Source organism: Myxine glutinosa, chromosome 2, assembly GCF_964187855.1.
Source record: "Myxine glutinosa chromosome 2, kmMyxGlut1.1, whole genome shotgun sequence".
Taxonomy (NCBI): domain Eukaryota; kingdom Metazoa; phylum Chordata; class Myxini; order Myxiniformes; family Myxinidae; genus Myxine; species Myxine glutinosa.
Window position 1 is genome coordinate 246,992,672 of NC_136262.1, and position 20,134 is coordinate 247,012,805.

Sequence of the window (20,134 nt, forward strand, 5' to 3'; positions counted from 1 at the left end):
CGTGAAAGAGCTAACATTTATTTCACAAACAAATCAACCAGACAAACAAAATATATAAAAAGAGGGAGCCGAAGACAAGATGGGGAGAGAAGGGGAAGCACACAAACATAACATTTGAGAGCAGGGAGATGTATGGGAGGGAGAGGGCTTGGGGGGAGGAGGCGTGGGAAGAGGGGGGGGCGGGTGAGGGGGTGGGAGAAGTATAAAACACAAGGACACCAAGGACTTCCAGGACAGAAGTTGGTATTTCAAAAAAGTGGATTTGGGGTGAAATTAGCAGGGGTAGAAAAGATCAAGGTTTTGGATGGGGGAAGATAAGAGATGGTGGTGAACAGCTGTTTTAAAGACCTGGAGGGTGGAGTGGGATTGAAGAGAGTGAGGGAGTTTGTTCCAGAAGCAGGAGAAAAGAGGAATGAAGGAGTGAGGGTGAGCAGAGAGGCTTGATTTTGGGAGTTTGACCATAAGAGGGTTGCAGGCAGATCTTGTGTGACCTGTAGGAATATTTGGGGGACAGAGCCCAGAGAGAGCTGGGGGGGGCAAGGCCAGAGAGGAGTCGGTAGAAGATGGAAAGACCACCAACCTGCCTGCGGTGAGTAAGTGAAAGGCCCTTGGAGTTAGCTTCATCGCGGGAGAGTCCAATGATTCTGAACGCTTTGGTTTCAACAGCGTGAAGACGAGCTAGGTGTGAGGCAGGAGCACCAGCCCAGAAGGGAGAGCAGTATTCCATTGAGCTGCGGATGAAAGCCTTGTATGTGGTGAGGAGCTCAGGTGTGCCAAGGAAGGACTTCGCACGACGGAGGATGCCCAGTCGGCGACTGGCTTTGGAGGCCAGATTTGAAATGTGATTTTCCCAGGAAAGATCATGGCAGATAGTGAGACCCAAAAGCTTGAGTGACAGAACTTCTTGGAGATGATTATTCAGAAAGTGGATGGGAGGGTTGTCCAGTCGGTCTTTTCGGAGAGACATCGTAAGAGTGTCAGATTTGTCAGGATTAAAAGACATGTTCCACTTGTTTGCCCGGTCGATCACTGAATTAACGCCAGGGGGGTTGACTCAGCCTGTCATCCTTCCGAGGTCGGCAAATTGAGTACCAGTTCACTGGTAATTCCCTGCTTGTCGTAAAAGGCGACAAAAAGGGTTGGCGGCAGGAAGGGCATCCGGCCGTAAAACATTGCTTCAAAAAGGGGACCGAAAAACAACAACAACCACGGTCCCCGAAAAAGGCCAACCCCGGCTTGTGGGGAAAATGGCCTCTAAAGGTTTTTTTTTTGTTTGTTTTTTTTCACTTGTTTGCCCAGTCTGTGATTTTGTCCAGGTCTGCAGAGAGTGAGGAGGCTGCAGACTGCCGATCTGAGGGATGAGGAATGGAGTGACAGAGAGTAGAGTCATCAGCAAAGAGATAGAGAGGATTTTCAAGAGAGTCAGAGAGATCATTGATGAAGACCAGAAAAAGCACAGGGCCCAGAACACTGCCTTGGGGAACTCCAGCCTGAATACAGGAAGAGGAGATGAGAGAAACCCATTCAGGGCCACACGTTGACTATGACTAGAGAGGAAGTCCGCCAGACATGCGTGGAGATTTCCATGGATACCAAAGGAGGAGAGTTTGGTGAGCAGAGCGGGGTGCCAGACCATATCGAAGGCACATGATATGTCAAGGGAGGCAGCTCTAATTTCCTGTTTGGCATTGAGGACCTCCATCCATTGTTGAGAAAGCAGAAGCAGCATGTCCAGAGTAGAGTGACCAGGTCTGAAACCAAATTTATTATCAGAGATCAAGCCATTGGAGAAGAGGAAAGATTTCATATCTGAAGCAATGATGGATTCCATGACTTTGCTGATAATTGGGAGAAGGCTGATTGGTCTGTTGTTGCTAGGATCTGTTTTTGCACCTTTTTTGTGCAAAGCGGTGATGTTGGCTGATTTCCAAGCAGATGGCAGATGACCTTGAGCAAAAGAGAGGGTGAAGAGAACAGAGAGAGGGAGTGAAAGAGCGGAAGAACAGGATTTTAGGACCCGTGGGCTGATGCCGTCAGGTCCAGTTGCAGAATCAGAGTCGAGGGTTGACAGAAACTTTTCCACCTTGTCAGGAGGAAAGGACACAGAGTCCAGGAGCAGCTGGGTACAGTGGGTACAGAGAGGGATGGGTTTGGGACACAAGATTTAGAGGCAAACACAGAGTTGAGGCATTCAGCTTTTTCACGTGTGGAGTCAGCCGTGTAGCCGTTTGAGGTGAGGGAGGGGATGGAGGGGGAACAAACACCAGAAACAGATTTGACCAGATGCCACCAGGATTTGGAAGAGGGAGACAGATAAGAGAGTTCGGTCCTGAGAACGGAGAGATATTGTTTCCTGGCTCTCCTGAGGGTGGACACACACTTGTTTCGGGATTTGTGAAAGGAAATGAGATTTCCTTCCGTTGGATTTGCTTTCCAGGAGATGAAGGCAAGTTGTTTCTGGGCAACAGCCTCACCACAAGATTCCCTGTACCATGGACGGGAGGAAGGGTATGACAACTGAAGACGAGATGGGATAAATCTGTGCATGAGAGAGAGCAATTTACTTTGGAAGAATTCCCAGTAATGGGAATGCGTAATGTGGATGTCTTGGTGTTGTGCGTTATGTCGATGACTTGGTGTTGTGGGTAATGTGGATGTCTTGGTGTTGTGGGTAATGTGGATGTCTTGGTGTTGTGGGTAATGTGGATGACTTGGTGTTGTGCGTAATGTGGATGTCTTGGTGTTGTGGGTAATGTGGATGTCTTGGTGTTGTGCGGAATGTGGATGTCTTGGTGTTGTGGGTAATGTGGATGTCTTGGTGTTGTGGGTAATGTGGATGTCTTGGTGTTGTGGGTAATGTGGATGTCTTGGTGTTGTGGGTAATGTGGATGTCTTGGTGTTGTGGGTAATGTGGATGACTTGGTGTTGTGGGTAATGTGGATGTCTTGGTGTTGTGGGTAATGTGGATGTCTTGGTGTTGTGGGTAATGTGGATGACTTGGTGTTGTGCGTAATGTGGATGTCTTGGTGTTGTGGGTAATGTGGATGTCTTGGTGGTCTGCGTAATTTGGATGTCTTGGTGTTGTGCATAATGTGGATGTCTTGGTGTTCTGCGTAATATGGATGTCTTGGTGTTGTGCATAATGTGGATGTCTTGGTGTTCTGCGTAATGTGGATGTATTGGTGTTGTGCATAATGTGGATGACTTGGTGTTGTGCGTAATGTGGATGTCTTGGTGTTCTGCGTAATGTGGATGTCTTGGTGTTGTGCATAATGTGGATGTCTTGGTGTTCTGTGTAATGTGGATGTATTGGTGTTGTGGGTAATGTGGATGTCTTGGTGTTCTGCGTAATGTGGATGTCTTGGTGTTGTGCATAATGTGGATGTCTTGGTGTTCTGTGTAATGTGGATGTATTGGTGTTGTGGGTAATGTGGATGTCTTGGTGTTGTGCGTAATGTGGATGTCTTGGTGTTGTGGGTAATGTGGATGTCTTGGTGTTGTGCGTCTTGGTGTTGTGGATAATGTGGATGTCTTGGTGTTGTGTGGTAATGTGGATGTCTTGATGTTGTGCGTAATGTGGATGTCTTGGGGTTGTGGGTAATGTGGATGTCTTGGTGTTGTGCGTAATGTGGATGTCTTGGTGTTGTGGGTAATGTGGATGTCTTGGTGTTGTGCGTAATGTGGATGTCTTGATGTTGTGGGTAATGTGGATGTCTTGGTGTTGTGGGTAATGTGGATGTCTTGGTGTTGTGCGTAATGTGGATGTCTTGGTGTTGTGCGTAATGTGGATGACTTGGTGTTGTGGGTAATGTGGATGTCTTGGTGTTGTGGGTAATGTGGATGACTTGGTGTTGTGCATAATGTGGATGTCTTGGTGTTGTGGTAATGTGGATGACTTGGTGTTGTGGTAATGTGGATGTCTTGGTGTTGTGGGTAATGTGGATGACTTGGTGTTGTGGTAATGTGGATGTCTTGGTGTTGTGGGTAATGTGGATGACTTGGTGTTGTGCGTAATGTGGATGTCTTGGGGTTGTGGGTAATGTGGATGTCTTGGTGTTGTGCGTAATGTGGATGTCTTGGTGTTGTGCGTAATGTGGATGTCTTGGTGTTGTGGGTAATGTGGATGTCTTGGTGTTGTGCGTAATGTGGATGTCTTGGTGTTGTGGGTAATGTGGATGTCTTGGTGTTGTGGGTAATGTGGATGACTTGGTGTTGTGTGTAATGTGGATGTCTTGGTGTTGTGGGTAATGTGGATGTCTTGGTGTTGTGGGTAATGTGGATGTCTTGGTGTTGTGCGTAATGTGGCTGTCTTGGTGTTGTGCGTAATGTGGATGTCTTTGTGTTGTGGGTAATGTGGATGTCTTGGTGTTGTGGGTAATGTGGATGTCTTGGTGTTGTGGGTAATGTGGATGTCTTGGTGTTGTGGATAATGTGGATGTCTTGGTGCTGTGGGTAACTGTGGATGTCTTTGTGTTGTGGGTAATGTGGATGTGTTGGTGTTGACGTTGTTGGCTATATCAACCCGACCTCAAGATCAGTGAAAGAACATACCCAATGGGTCCTTCATGGAAGATGGAGGATAACTGACCTCAGCAATAAGACCACACTACGCATGACCCTAACAAATCAACATCCGGTAAAAGATGGCATTGCCATTGATTTTTGCAAAGTGAAGTGAGTTTGAGGACTCGAAAAAACCCTGAATCATTTACCTCTCGTAGTGACGTCGAGTGCAGGTGGCAGCGCTTGTGCTACCTGGATTCCCTCCAAGCTCATCGTACACATGTTTCCAGAGACGCCGTGCCGTCACCTGCGGGCATTGCATGCATATGGTATCTGGGTATCTGTGTTGGCAGGAACACACCGTCATTCGAGTGATTTACAAGTACCACCTACAATACGAGTTGCCTTCCAAGGAATTTCAATGAAGAAGAGGCCATTCAGCCAATCAAGTCTGTGCAATCGTTGTTTGTCTGTGCTGCATCCTCTTTAAATGCCGAGCATAAAGCAAGGGAACAGTTTGCACCATTTTTACAAAAAAAGGAATTAAAAGTATAAATGGGTCACATTCCAATGCAATGTAAGACACCCATTTATTTGTCATTAACCTTCTGGAGTCTACTATTATTATTATTATTATTATTATTATTATATATTATGTACATCGAATCCAGGAGGCGGTAATTGCGCGGTAAATTTGAATGCGGTTAGAGCCGATAGAATCGGCTTGTAGACTCCAGAGGGTTAAACTTGGTGTCAAGTTGGCTTAAGTGCCATTTGAAAGGCACAAACAAACGATGCCTCCCAGTAGGGGACCACGGAGCTGATCGGCTCGGATGGCCGAATGACTTTTTCCAAATATAGTTGGTGTTCACAACAAACCATGACCATGTTGTGGAATGTCAGCCGAGGCCCTAGCTTTTTTTTTTTTTTTTCCTACTCCCTTTAGTAGCCTGGTGTTGGCTTAGCCGTTAAGGTGCCGGCTTGGGATCCATGGATCCTGGGTTCGAATCCCGGTCAATCACTGAATTAACGCCAGGGGGGTTGACTCAGCCTGTCATGCCTGTCATGCCTGTCATCCTTCCGGGGTCGGCAAATTGAGTACCAGTTCACTGGTATTTCCCTGTGTGTCGCAAGCGGCGACTAACAGAGTTGATGGCAGGAAGGGCATCCGGCCATAAAACATTGCTTCAAAAAGGGGACAACGGTGCCCGAAAAAGGACCAACCCTGCTCTGTGGGGAAAATGGCCTCTAAAAGTGGTTCTATTTGCTTTTACATTTGTTTTCTGCGCAACTGCTTGATATGAAGGTTTCAACATAGAAGCGCCTGCTACCCATGGATACTTTTTAAACAAAGTTACATGATGATTGGATGGAAAATGTGGCTGGCGTTCCAAAAAGTCCGTTTTCTGCAGGCACAGGCAGCAGGATGTTTCACCTTTCAGGAATATACTGCATTGGCCTAATGATAGCTACAAATACCAGAGGGTCAGAGGATTTATATAGCAGAAGGAGGTAGACTGACAGAAGAGGGAGGAAGAACTAGAACCACCTTTGGAGGCCATTTTTCCCCACAAAGCAGGGGTTGGCCTTTTTCCGGCACCGTGGTCCCCTTTTTGAAGCAATGTTTTATGGCCAGATGCCCTTCCTGCCACCAACTCTGTTAGTCGCCTCTTGCAACACACAGGGAATTACCAGTGAACTGGTACTCAATTTGCCGACTTCGGAAGGATGACAGGCTGAGTCAACCACCCTGGCGTTAATTCAGTGATCGACCGGGATTCGAACCCAGGATCCTAGGATCCCAAGCCGGCACCCTAACCGCTAAGCCAACACCAGGCTTAGGGAGGAAGAACTAGCTGCAACACAAATCCAACACAAACCGGAGCTACCCAGAGTGCCCCAGAAAGTTACGTCACTTCCCCCTAAGCTCAGTGGCGGTCAGTGTTTGTCCGAGGTCAAGCATTTCCATTTTGTGTGCATTTGCATTTGCATTTTGCATCTCATTAATTTGTCTGAATGTCTGTCTGATTTGTTTTGCAAAACTTGCGACTCCAATTCGAGCTTTAGACCCTGTAAAAAATACATCCCATTAAGAATTAGCACAATTATGATTTCAGCAAAACCAATCTCTTCAAATAGATACCATATGGCTGCTGATGGGAAAAGCAGCTTAACATGCTCCCGGTACAGCACCAATACAGCACCTGCTGCCTTCACTGCACCAGATTGTAGTTTCTGTTAACTTTAATTAATTTGTAGATCAAACCCAAGAACAGAAGTCTTAAAAGCAGGTGTGCTATCAAACTGTCCAACCAACCCTGTTTGGATGCAGGTGGCTGATTTTGTAACAGAACATGCACAAACAGACACGACGAGCACATAAGTATTGGGGATGGAATAACTTGCTCATGAGGTGCTACTTTGAAGGTAACGATGGGAAAATTGGTGAGGAGATGCAGGTTAATCGATCGAGGAACACGTAACCCACGATGGTGACCTGAGATCGACAATGACAGAGAGCTCACTCCAATCATGATTAAAATGACACCCAAAGCATTACTACCTCCACCACCCAAGGTGGATGGAGGTTATGTTTTCACCCCTGTCTGTCTGTCAATCACCTACAGGTCACAATTTTAAATTGATCTTCACTAAACTTCACCAAATTCTAGAGTTGGTCATAAGGAAGAAACCTGTTGATTTTAAGGTCAAAAGGTCATCATACGCCAAAAGGTCAACAACTTAGGTGAACTTTCTAAAATCCTCAATTTTCATCTGATTGACTTGAAATTTCAACAGGATTTGCATATCCGGTCATTTAACCAGCAATTATTGTTGAGGTCATCATGGGCTAAAAAATAATTGGTGGTTCAAGGGAAGATTAAATTTTTGTGAAGATTTGAATCCGGCTCCGGATCAGAGAATTTTTTAAGTGATTCTCCACCACCGAGTGATAGGGCTAAAACCGATATGTAGCACGATATTTCAAAAAGTTAGGGACGACTTATGACAGAACTTGGTGGATAAGTTGGGTAAGTGACAACAATAAGCCGTTCGATTTTGGTTAGGGTCCATATCCAGATATAACCTATCGGTCGGATGCAAAACTTAAACTGTTCAGCCTAGCGGAGGTATGCTCCATATTGAGTGCCATTCTTGTCTACAATTCTACTAGAAGTCGAAGGTGGGATGCAGGAGCCTGATCCCACAATAAAGAGCAACACTCCAATAAGCTGCGTACAAAGGCTTCTGGATTCTGTGGGAATGTGAGCTTTGTCTAAGAAAGACTGGTGGGTGCAGGTCATGCTTGGTACCAAAAACCCGAGTAGCTTCGTATCTAAGGGTAGACACACCCCAGTAAGCACCATTAAGGTATTTGCCAACCTCACGTGAAGATGAATGGGAATGGTGCACATGTTCGAGATGATTATTAAATATTTAAACAAGATACTCCAACTTTCGTTTTGTATGTAGCAGATGGGAGCGGCATTTTTTTCGGCTCCATCCCTACATAGAGAGTACTAGTGTACTCTCTGATAATATAGGATTTGTTCCCCGCCACATGTGTGTCGCACACTTTTTATTTATTTATCCAATTCCATACTTCTGGGCCAATTCCCCCGAAATTTGCTGTTCTATATTATTGTAACAAACGGTAGATTAGCGTCAATATTTTTTTTGCAATTCTTAATCATATCGATGTTTAAAAAAAAAAAATGGCACTCCGGCTTGGCCAGGTTTTTGCCCCCTTCTGCGTCAAGTTCAAAAGTGAATTATTTGTCTGGAATCGAACCAATTTTATTTATTTATTTATATTCTATATTCTATTTATTTATATATTTATTTATTTCTTATATTTTATATAAAATTTAATATCTATATTCCATATGCAAAGTGGAACTTAATATATAAAGGGTACACAGTTAAGTAGTCATCGCACGATCATGTATGACCTCATACAAGGAAATGAGTCCATTTTAGTCCAGTCATTAAACAACAATTATTACTGCATGTTCAACAAAATTTGTAAAAAAAGGTTTGTCGATGGGTTTCACCTCTTTGATACCTTTAAACAAAAAAAAAGTTTACCAATATATGACATGGGGAACTACCTGAAAATAGGCCAAATCAAAGATGGCCGCCATCAAAATTAACCAAAGTGGGAAAATGTCATAAATATGGAATTGATCAAGATAAAAACATGTATGATTAGTCTATTTTTATCAGCCTGAAAAGATAAATGCATTGGAATGTATTGTTTATATGTGCTGATTGATATGATAACATAGAGATTGTAGACTGTTGAAAAATAAATTAAAATTTTAATCAAATACAAAATGTTTGCCCAATAATGGCTAAAATTATTTATGAATTATAAATTAATATATAAAATTATATAGAAAATATTAAATTATTTATAATTTTATTAATATTAATCATGCAACATCTGTTTACTTTTTTTCACGTGGCTGATCTCAACTGATTGCGTCAACTGTAGACAAGAAAGAGATGGCTACCTGTGTGCTGTGCCTGGAGGCAATTAACCTGGACAAGCCTCAGGATTATGTAAAGTTGACAGAAAAAGGCTGTATTCGTATTACTAATGCCAATAGACTGCGCAAATTAGATGTTCCAGACATCATATACACTGAAAACTGCTGCCTTGTTGTACACAAAGAGTGTCGAAGTAAGCATGTTAACCCAAAAGCAATCAAGGCAGATCAAAAACGTAGTGCATCTACAGATACAGCTCAGAAAACACTTCTGCTGTTTGTTCTCCGTCGCAGTGACAGTCACTGGGCAGGAATATTTAGCGACCTGTATATTGAGCAAGTTCTGATGGGCAGTGTAAAATCAGTCGGTGGGCTGACTAGAGGACGTGGTTTCGAGGAGTCAACCAGTCTGATCTGGCTACTATCTATGCCTGCATGTGGTGAAGTGCACAAGGCTATGCAGGAGGTAACAGGTATCTCAAGTCCAGGGGAGATGCACAAAGATCTCACACAGGCAAAACTCAAGCGTGATGCCAAAGATCTACAGTCCATCATTGATTATCTTGAAGAGAGAAAGCCATTCTCACAGAATTCTAAAGAACTCCGGAGCCTGTCATCAGGAGTGATAGCACTAGAAGGGTCAATAGACGTTGACTCTGCTGAGACTGTTGGTGCTGCTATCCTGGTATCTATGGAGGGACTGTCAGTTTCAAAACATAAATTCACAAAAAAACAACAGGTTAATAACCCAGCTTCCTCAGTTTATGTATCTGTTGATGGTGAGAAGATCCAGATCGATCCTAAGCAACTGAATCAGCACCTCCTTGTTGCAGGCATTGGCACTATTGATATCCAGACACTGTTCCAGTTTGAGCTGTGCTCCTATCCCTCATCCTTGTTCGACACAAAACTTTTTATGCGACTTGCAGTTAAGGCTGATCTACTGAATAGGTTAGTCAAGAAGGTACCACCATGTGTTATAAAGGAGTTGCCCATCCGTGTTACCTATGTCATCGATGGAGGCGCCCTGTTACAGCGCCTGCCTTGGGCCGAGTCCACATCGTATGCCAATCTCTGCCAACTATATATTGCGTTTGTGCGCAACCACTATAACAATGCTCACATTGTGTTTGATGGCTATGGCAGTGGCCCTTCTACCAAAGATGGCACTCATCAGAGGAGAACTGGTAGTGAGATGGGAGTGGATGTGGATGTCACTCCAGATAAGTTGCTCAAAATGACGAAAAAGCCATTTTTGGTAAACACGAGAAACAAACAGAAATTCCTTCATCTCCTGGGATCTGAGATGGAGAAGAAAGAAGGCATTCAGGTCAGTCACTCATCTGGAGATGCTGATTATGACATTGCAATGACTGCCTGCACAATAATTGCTCTGACACTGCCTGTGGTAGTTGTAGGGGATGACACTGACCTTCTCATTCTGCTGCAACACCACTTCACACCCAGCAAACATGAGACCATCTATCTTCAAACTAGCACAAAGCTCATTGATATATCCATCCTGCAGAAGGAACTTGACCCTGACCTCAGTCATTACCTGCTCTTTATTCATGCACTGTCTGGATGTGATACGACATCGAAGCCCTATGGCATAGGAAAAATGTCAACTATGGGTAAATACCGTGGCCTCAAGGAATTCGCAGAGTTGTTCATGGTGGCAGATATTAATCGTGAGTAACTTGAGCTATCTGGTAATCAGGCCATTGCAACCATTTATGGTTGTAAGCATGGTTCAGATTTGAATTTTGAACGTGCATCTACGTTCACCGAGAAGGTTGCTTCAAGCTCCGGCTATCTGCCCCCTGAACGTCTTCCACCGACATCAGATGCTGCCAGATTCCACAGCCAGCGGGTCTACCTCCAAGTGCAGGCCTGGCTAGGCAACAACATGGAGGCGACAGAATGGGGCTGGGTGCTCTGCGAGACCCAGCATGAGTCTATGTTGAAGCCACACAGAATGGATCAACTTGCTGCACCTGCATCTCCACTCAAGATTATCAAATGCAACTGTACTGGAATGTGTGCCAAAAACACATGCTCCTGCAGGAAAGATGGACTCAAATGTAACTTGGTGTGTGGTCACTGCAAAGGGATAACATGCACAAATGGGCAAATTCATGATTCCAGTGACACCACCGACTAATAGTGATGCACTGTACAAATTTGAGATACGACATTGTACAGTCACGTGAAAAAGTAAGTACACCCCATGTAAAGTTTTGACTTTTTCAACATATTTCAACATACAGCTATTTGATCCTCATTTCAACAATATTGAGAGATAAAGGTGATATAATATAACAAATATCATGAAACATTTACATTTTGTAGTCCATTGTATAATTTAAATAAACATAAATGCAAATTTCGCATGTGGAAAAAGTAAGTACACCCCTACATTTATCATTACTTCAAATACCTAAAATTAGAATCAGGTGCACCAGCTCAGGTGCAAATTATTAGAACATCGTTAGAGAGGATCTTGGAGGAACCTGTCTTATTTAAACCTCAGACATTTAGTTTGGTTTGCTCTTTGTTGTTGAAGTGTGCGGCGTCACCATGCCTAGATCAAAAGAGCTCTCTGAGGCCTTCACAAAGAAGGTTATAGATGCCTACGAGTCTGGGAAGAGATTTAAGTAGATCTCCAAACAATTTGAAATCAATCATTCGACTGTCTGGAAGATCATCTACAAGTGGAGAAGATTCCAAACAACTGCAAACTTGTTCAGGCCAGTCCGCCCCAGCAAGTTCAGCCCGAGAGCAGACCATAAGATGCTGAAAGAAGTCTCTCAGAACCCCAGAATGTCATCACGGCACCTACAGGTAGCTCTTGCCACTGTTGATATCAAAGTGCACGAGTCTACCATTACAAAGAGGCTGCACAAATTTGATCTCCATGGGAGATGTGCCAGGAGGAAACCTTTGCTGTCCAGAAAGAACATCAGGGCAAGACTAAAGTTTGCCAATGAACACCTAGGCAAAGACCAGCACTTCTGGAACAATGTGCTCTGGACAGATGAGTCAAAGGTAGAGCTATTTGGCCACAGTACCAGAAGACCACTGTACCAGAAGACATCTTTGGCGAAAACCAAAGACAGCATTTGACCACAAGAACCTGATACCAACTGTAAAGCATGGTGGCGGAAATATTATGGTTTGGGGCAGCTTTGCTGCGTCAGGGCCTGGGCAGCTCACCATCATATAATCCACTATGAATTCTTCATTGTACCAGAGGGTGCTTGAGGATAATGTGAGGCCATCTGTCGGAAAGTTGAAGCTCAACCGAAGGTGGACCTTGCAACATGACAATGACCCTAAACATACCAGTAAATCCACCAAGGAATGGCTGAAAAGAAAGAAATGGAGGGTTCTGGAATGGCCAAGTCAAAGCCTGGATCTAAATCCCATCGAGATGTTGTGGGGGGATTTGAAACGAGCTGTGCATGCAAGAAACCCCTCAAACATCGCACAGCTGAAAGAATTCTGCATGGAGCAGTGGGCAAAAATTTCTCCCAGTCAATGTCAGAGATTGGTAGACAGTTATAAGAAACGCTTACTTGATAGTCAGGTTCACTATGTCAATAAATTATATTTCGTTCAAAATCATGGTAGATTAGCAAACCTATACATTTTTGGAAAGGTTATAGCATAAGGAAACTAAAAATCAATGTTTACATTTGGAGAGATACCTGTATGGCGGCCATTTTGGATTTTCAAAATGGCCACTGTAAAATACATATTTTGTTCTATTTCTGCCTCTAATTACCCTAAAAACTTTTTAAATTATGCTACACCTATATTTTCAGGGACAAGGAATCCAATGAAAGTATCAAATTAGTGCTATGGGGAATGGTAAGACACGAATCAAAGGTTTTGAATTGCAAAATACTGTCTTTATTTTCGCGATAGGTTGCATAATCAAATACATGTTATCATTTTGTACAGGCAGTTAATAACATCAAAATGTGTCACAATAATTCATATCACCAAACATACACAGGCAGTCAGCAAAATCATATATACACATGCAGTCAGTATAACTTCACATCTACACAGGCAGTCAATGACAAAATATACACAGGCAGTCAATGGCATCAAACATACACGATTACAGAATATGCCATTTAGAGTTTGTCATCACTGTCCTGTGTGTCGTATCCGACAATATAGTCCGCATCGTTTTCACAGTCCGTTCCACACAAGCAAAGGTCGGTCAAATTGATTGGCAAATCGAATTGGTCGAATGGTCGATCGAATCGAATTCGATGAATCGAATCGAATCGATCGAATTGGTCGAATGGTCGATCGAAGCGATTGGTCGAATGGTCGAATTGGTCGAATGGAATTGGTCGAATTGGTCGAATCGAATTGGTCGGAATTGGCAAATGTAAACATTGATTTTCAGATTTTCCATGTAATAACGTTTCCAAAAATGTATAGGTTTGCTAATCTACCATGATTTTGAACGAAAAAACATCGTGAACCTGACTATGAGGTTGTTTCTGCCAAAGGGGGCAATACCACCTATTAGAGCCAAGGGTGTACTTACTTTTTCCACATGCGAAATTTGCATTTATGTTTATTTAAATTATACAATGGACTACAAAATGTAAATGTTTCATGGTATTTGTTATATTATATCACCTTTATCTATCAATATTGTTGAAATGAAGATCAAATAGCTGTATGTTGAAATATGCTGAAAAAGTCAAAACTTTACATGGGGTGTACTTACTTTTTCACGTGACTTTAGGTGCAGAGAGGCATGGTCGTATTAAGCTTAATCCAACAATTAAAGTGAATAAGAACATGTTTTAGAGTTCCATTGACATTATAATTTTGACATCAACATTGAATATATAGATGTCAGGGGTTTGAATATGCTAATTGATAGAGATTTCTAATCACTTTCTAATGCCGTTAGTTATGTACATGTAGATATACTAATTTTTCATTTTTCGTCAAATCTTGGTGGCCATTTTGCATTTTATGTAATATTGAACTTGAAAATTACATTCCATAACATGTATATGTATATGCTGATATGAATAGACTCATCATACATGTTTTTATCTTGGCTGGTTCCATATTTAAAATTTTTCCACTTTGGTTAATTTTAATGGGGGCCATCTTGGATTTGGCCTATTTTCAGGTAGTTCCCCATGTCATATATTGGTAAACTTTTTTTGGTTTAGAGTAGAGGTATCAAAGAGGTGAAACCCATCGAGAAACCTTTTGCACAAATTTTGTTGAACATCAACTATTTAATGACCGGACTATTTGGCCCAACATTGTTGTGGTGCACTCCCAGGATAATTTTTGATGCAGGTTTAAACTTCAATCTCCTTGTTGCTTTGCTAAAGTCTAAATAACCCGTGTGTTTGTGTGTGTGTGTGTGTGTGTGTGTGTGTGTGTGTGTGTGTGTGTGTGTGTGTGTGTGTGTGTGTGTGTGTGTAACATGAAGAAGAAGAAGAAGAGGAAGAAGAAGCAGAAAACCTCAAGCTTTAATGTCGTGGTTCCTGCTGTTGAAAAAAAATGGTACCGTTGGAAAGCTAATAATTGATTCACTTGGAACAAAAATTTGTGTACATTTACTCTTTTTAAATGCCCGTTTTAAAAGCCCTTTTCCGACCTTGAAGAAGAAGAAGCAGGAACGTGAGCTTAATGCAGCGGTTCAATCGGCAACGTTTATTATTCTACGATAGAAAGAACACACAACATAGTAATACTTCTTGAAGCAATAGGAAAATATATGAAAGTACACGGAAGGAGCACACAAACAACGGCAACAACATCGATAGGTGTTATTTTTTAAAATCCTGTTTTTTCATGTGTTTCACTTAATTTTTCATCCTCATTGCGACTCAAAGATGGACATGCAATATGTTTGTGAATTGTAATATGCTGCTCTTTGATTAAATCCATCAGTGAAGTGACGGGTCGGCACGCGTAGCTGTACATCACACTTACCCGCACACCACACTATTAGGGGATAACCTTCAAATTGTAGGATGATTAAGAAAACTCTGGAGGATGTGTAACCTCCTCTAGATGTTTTGAACCTCACTCTTCAATGAGCCTCGATTTCTTTCCATGCAAAACCTACAGCTGCATTGAAATGCGTTTTTGCTTTTTGTCTGCAATTTAATTTAATATCGTGCAAAATTACTGTAAATGCTGCACTCAGTGTACAATATCTTATCCCAATGGTTTCTTCTTTCACTTAATAACAGCTGTTGTACCAGAATGAGATGCTTATCCGCTTTAGGAATAGAACCTCTTGAGCTTCACTGCATGAACTCAACCCCTGCTTCTGTGTCATTAAACTCCTTGCACTGGGAACTGGATGTGCAAGGAATTATAATTGCATTGGGAAGACTGAGGTTTGGAGACATAAGCTACTGTACACTGAAGTTTTTTTAAATTTTAAACTGAATAAGAACCCAGGTTTTAAACTGCAAGCAGACACTTCTCAGGTCATGCAGCAGGACAAAACACTGATTTGGAGAGCTATCACAACATGGATGGAGCATGGGATTTAACTCTTAGATGCAGGCGTCAAAAATCCTACGTAAACGCAGCCAATGGGCCTCGGAGGCCCAACGGATGTATTTGTATAATGTATTTTATTTATTTATTTATTTTTAGATTTTTTTTTTTCTTTCATATCCTTTTTCAATCCAAGTCGATGCTCATGGATGTGTATTTGCTCAGAAAATGTGAATCATTGATCCTATAAATTGGAAGAATTGGAATTGGAAGAATAATTTTTGTTCTTGGTTTTTCAACTTTTTTTCTCTAAAAAGTTGAAGCTCACAGAGTAGTATTTGCTCAAAAAATATGATTCACTAATCCTTTTATTTAGAATGTATATGTCCACAACTGTCAAAAATCCTACACATATGCAGCCATTGGGCCTCGGAGGCCCCACGAATGTATTTGTGTAAAGTTTTTAATTTTCATATTTTTGTCACTGAATTATTTGTAAACAAGTTATAGGAGCATATAATGAGGCTCATATCAAGAAAATAATGATATAACATAGTAGTACAACAACATTTATGCGGGGCCTCGAAGGCCCCAGGCCTGCATTCGTGTCGGATTTTCGGGTTATAAGAGAAGAATGAAGATTTTCCCACAAGCCTGAATGAAATTTTTTTAAATTTATGGCACTGAATTTTGTGTAACAACATGGAAGTCGGTGAAAACGAGGCTCATTCCAAAAAAAAAATTGTACAGCATAGTTTTTATAACAAAAAAAACCTTGTGGGCCTCCGAGTCCCAATCACTGCATCCAAGGGTTAAAAGTGTCATCATCATGGGCCATGAAGGGGTTGTTATACCTATTGTGATACATAAATGCAGAGCCAGAACAATGCCTTCACATACTGTATCAAAATGGTTAACACAATAACTAACATAAATCATTACCATACATAATGTTATCTTCTTCTTCTTTCGTATACAACAAATGGCAGACGTTGCGGGGCAGCAGATGGCTCACATTGGCGAGTGTGATTACAAAAAGTTATGAATGAAGAGTGCACAAATGTATTTACTGCACATACAGGTGAAAACCATGTGATAACGTTAAAAAAAAAAAAAGGTCCTGGAGTTATTCCGTGGGATAGGCACAGAACAACCTCAGCAAATACACCGCGACGGTAAACCGAGAAGTTATTAGTGGGCCCTGCACGTGTAAAACGGCAATAGAAACAGAAAGAGACCATTTGTCCAAGCCCTAATTATATTGCAGCCCTCGGCCATTATTTATTTAGTTGGCCTACTCCAATCAATATAAACAACATCATCATCCATCTGTACACTTGCATTTTTGCTTAACCGATCCCACACCTGCATCTTGTTCAATACATCCAAAGCTGTTGTGAGGCCATGCTGCTGGTATAACAACTGCCTCTAGTAAAAGATTTTTTCAAAAGAAGTAAAGTTGTTAAAAAAATCTTGTTAAACTTCCTTAAAAAAAAAAGTTAAAAGAAAAAGCTTTAGACTATCCCATATCCAGGGCCCAATTGAGCTGTCAGTACAGCTTTGGTGTCAATGGCAGTTTTCAACAAAATGTCGGATGTCTGAGATGTTCGAGTCTGATACTGTATTCATTGACAGTCGCATTAGATTCTCAATGATTAAATGGGGACGTGAACTTTGAACACCCTTTTCTCAAAACTTGTACCTTATTGGACATTCCAGCTTACTACTCAGTAGCTCAATTGGACATCGCTCATCCTCAAGACGTGCTTTAATTTTCTCTTCACAGAAACAGCCAAGATCCCAATCCATCTCTTCTTGTACCCACTCCACCTTCCTCCCTCCTCCACAATCACTGAAAGTCTCTCCCGCAAGAGATTCTCCCCCACGAAGGTGCAGATACAGTATTCCTTGCCACACTTGACTCCTCCACAATTATTGGATCTGACAACGTCGGTGCTTCAATTTATTTATTTTTATTTTTTATTTTTTTTGTATACTGAATCGAGGCTCGTGAAAGAGCTAACATTTATTTCACAAACAAATCAACCAGACAAACAAAATATACAAAAAGAGGGAGCGGAAGACAAGATGGGGAGAGAAGGGGAAGCACACAACCACAACATTTGAGAGCAGGGAGAAGTGTGGGAGGGAGAGGGCATGCTCATGATTCTTTTAATTTGCAATGTCTATATCTCTTTTTCTTCCGTTTCCCAGGTCATTCTTTGAGCGTCTGCCTGCGCCATGGAAAAATTGCCAATTTCTCCCCACAATTCACAAGAATGGACCCAAAACGGACACGCGATCAACTATCGATGGATCAGTCCTTTCCCTAATCATAGCGAGAATGAAGGAATGGATAATTATGGCAGAACTCAAGACTCTGTTTTCTTCTTCTCTAATTCCCTGACCTTTGTTCAGTTTTTGCTTCCGCACAGGCTATTCCACCCTGGCTGGACATGACGCTTTGTTTGTCAATAATGGATGAATGCCCTCGATTTCAAACAACAAGCCAGGGCTATCTCGCAGGACATCTCCCATGCATTTGATTGTGTCTGCCACACTGCGCAGCTTTCAAAGCAGTGAGCTAATGCTATACAGGTCCCCATTTGGACTGGCTGTCAGATTTTCTCCATGATTAGAAGCACATGATAGCCTTGGATTACATTCTGTCTAATGTACTGCCAAGAGAGGTCAGCATTCCTCATGAAAGTTCTGTTGAACCAATCATGTCACTGGAATACGATCAATTATCTCTATTTTTTTTCATTGGACCATTTTGTCTATTAATCCACTTCGTCCCTTCTGAAGGTCTGGCTGGCTAACCACTTAATTTGTTTCAGTGGTCATCCTCTGAGAGAGGTACAGTCTCTGGAGGCATAAGACATCACCATCAGCTATAACCTATCTTGGACAGAAAATTTCTCAAAGCTGGACTCAAAAACCAGCTGTGACCTCAGAATACTCCATGTGGTGAAGTCCTTCCTCTGCAGTCCTCCTTTTATCCCGCTCTTTATTTAATATACTTGGCATGTTTTTAATTTGGAATTGCTAGCTATACTTCCATGCAGTCACTCAGTCAGATTGCCCTCTGGTGTAGATGTTCAGGTGATTGAACATACCAGCAGAGTACCTTCAAACTATATTCCCCATGGCAGGTCGATCATATTTATAAAGTTTTGCATCGATCTGTTAAACGGTTCTGGAGAAGAAGTCTTTTTTACATTTTTTTCAATCCAATATGGCCTCCAGACAACACGACCGATTATGTCATACATCGATTCACTCACATTGGATCGTAGATCAGATATATAAAGTTTAAAATTTTTCAGGATAAGGATTTAAATTCAACCAATTGCGGCCAGAATACCATTTCACCGATGATGGGTAAAGGGTGCGGACTTGTAATACCTTCCCGTACCTAGAGGCGGTGCTACACGATAACCATTTACATAGAGAATGTGTGACCCACCCTCCCCACCCTCCTTCTCCCCCAAGACCACCGACAAAGATAAAACCACCTCTATACACTAATTGGGGTAATGCTGATCTTATGTAGCAAGTCTGGATGGAATTGGGAGCATGACAAACACGTAAACACCGGTCCGCCAATTATAGTGAGGCTAACCAAGACCGAGTAACATAAAACGGTATACAAAGTCTTGATCCCATTGCCATAGAATATGGCTTCCCACGTGCTGTTCCATCCCATCTTACCTCCTTTGAGACTACAGAGAATTTATTGACAAGAAGCTGAGTCTCAGGGTCTGCTTTTCTCTTACCATAGGCAGGTTGGAGGCCTTTCAATCCTATATATGGGCTATATTTCGGTCTTGCTCCTCCTGTATTTCTGAATCTATCAATCCATACACTTCTCTATTTCATACCTCCATGAGCTTCTAGTCCTGTATAACTAATTAGTCTCGCCTCAAAGTGGTTGTGAGAGTATTGTAATGCCCCTGTCTGTCTATCTGTGTCCAGGTTTATACATCTTCACTTTAAAATGTTGTTATCTGCAACTGCTTGTCTGATCGACGTGAAACACAGGAGGGAGACCCATGGAGAATATTTTCTTGATAACTCTGATGTCATAGGTCACATGATATGGCAGCCATATTGGATATAAAAGAAAAAGTTTTGACATCTCCAAAAGCGCTCAACGAAAAAAAATTCAACTTGGCTTCGGGTGATAGTGATGACATCATCGGTGAAGTGGTATTCTGGCCACAATTGGTTGAATTGAAATCCTTATCCTGAAAAATCTTAAACTTCATATATCTGATCTACGATCCAATGTGAGTGAATCGATGTATGACATAATCGGTCGTGTGGTCTGGAGGCCATATTGGATTGAAAAAAAATGTAAAAAAAACTTCTTCTCCAGAACCGTTTAACAGATCGATGCAAAACTTTATAAATATGATCGATCTGCCATGGTTTGAAACTTTTTTCATATTCATCTTCATTGACGCAATTTGGCCTTGATGTGCACAAAAGTGGTCATTAAATATCCGGATAATCAATCAATAATAATCAATAAAGCTACGGATATAATGGATATAATGTGACATAATAGGGTGCATGGATGATACGGGTATATGGGCCGCAATAGTAGCGTGTTCAGTTAATCA

At 41.9% G+C, this 20,134-nt stretch overlaps 1 protein-coding gene across 1 annotated transcript in view; it reads right to left on the reverse strand.

Moving 5' to 3' along the window:
- Positions 1–20,134, reverse strand: part of LOC137422127 (uncharacterized) — a 46,312-nt gene that overhangs the window by 3,036 nt on the left and 23,142 nt on the right. The window contains exon 3 of the mRNA XM_068108888.2: positions 4,713–4,810. Coding sequence (XP_067964989.2) covers positions 4,713–4,810 — 98 coding nt within the window. The remainder of the gene's footprint in view (positions 1–4,712; positions 4,811–20,134) is intronic.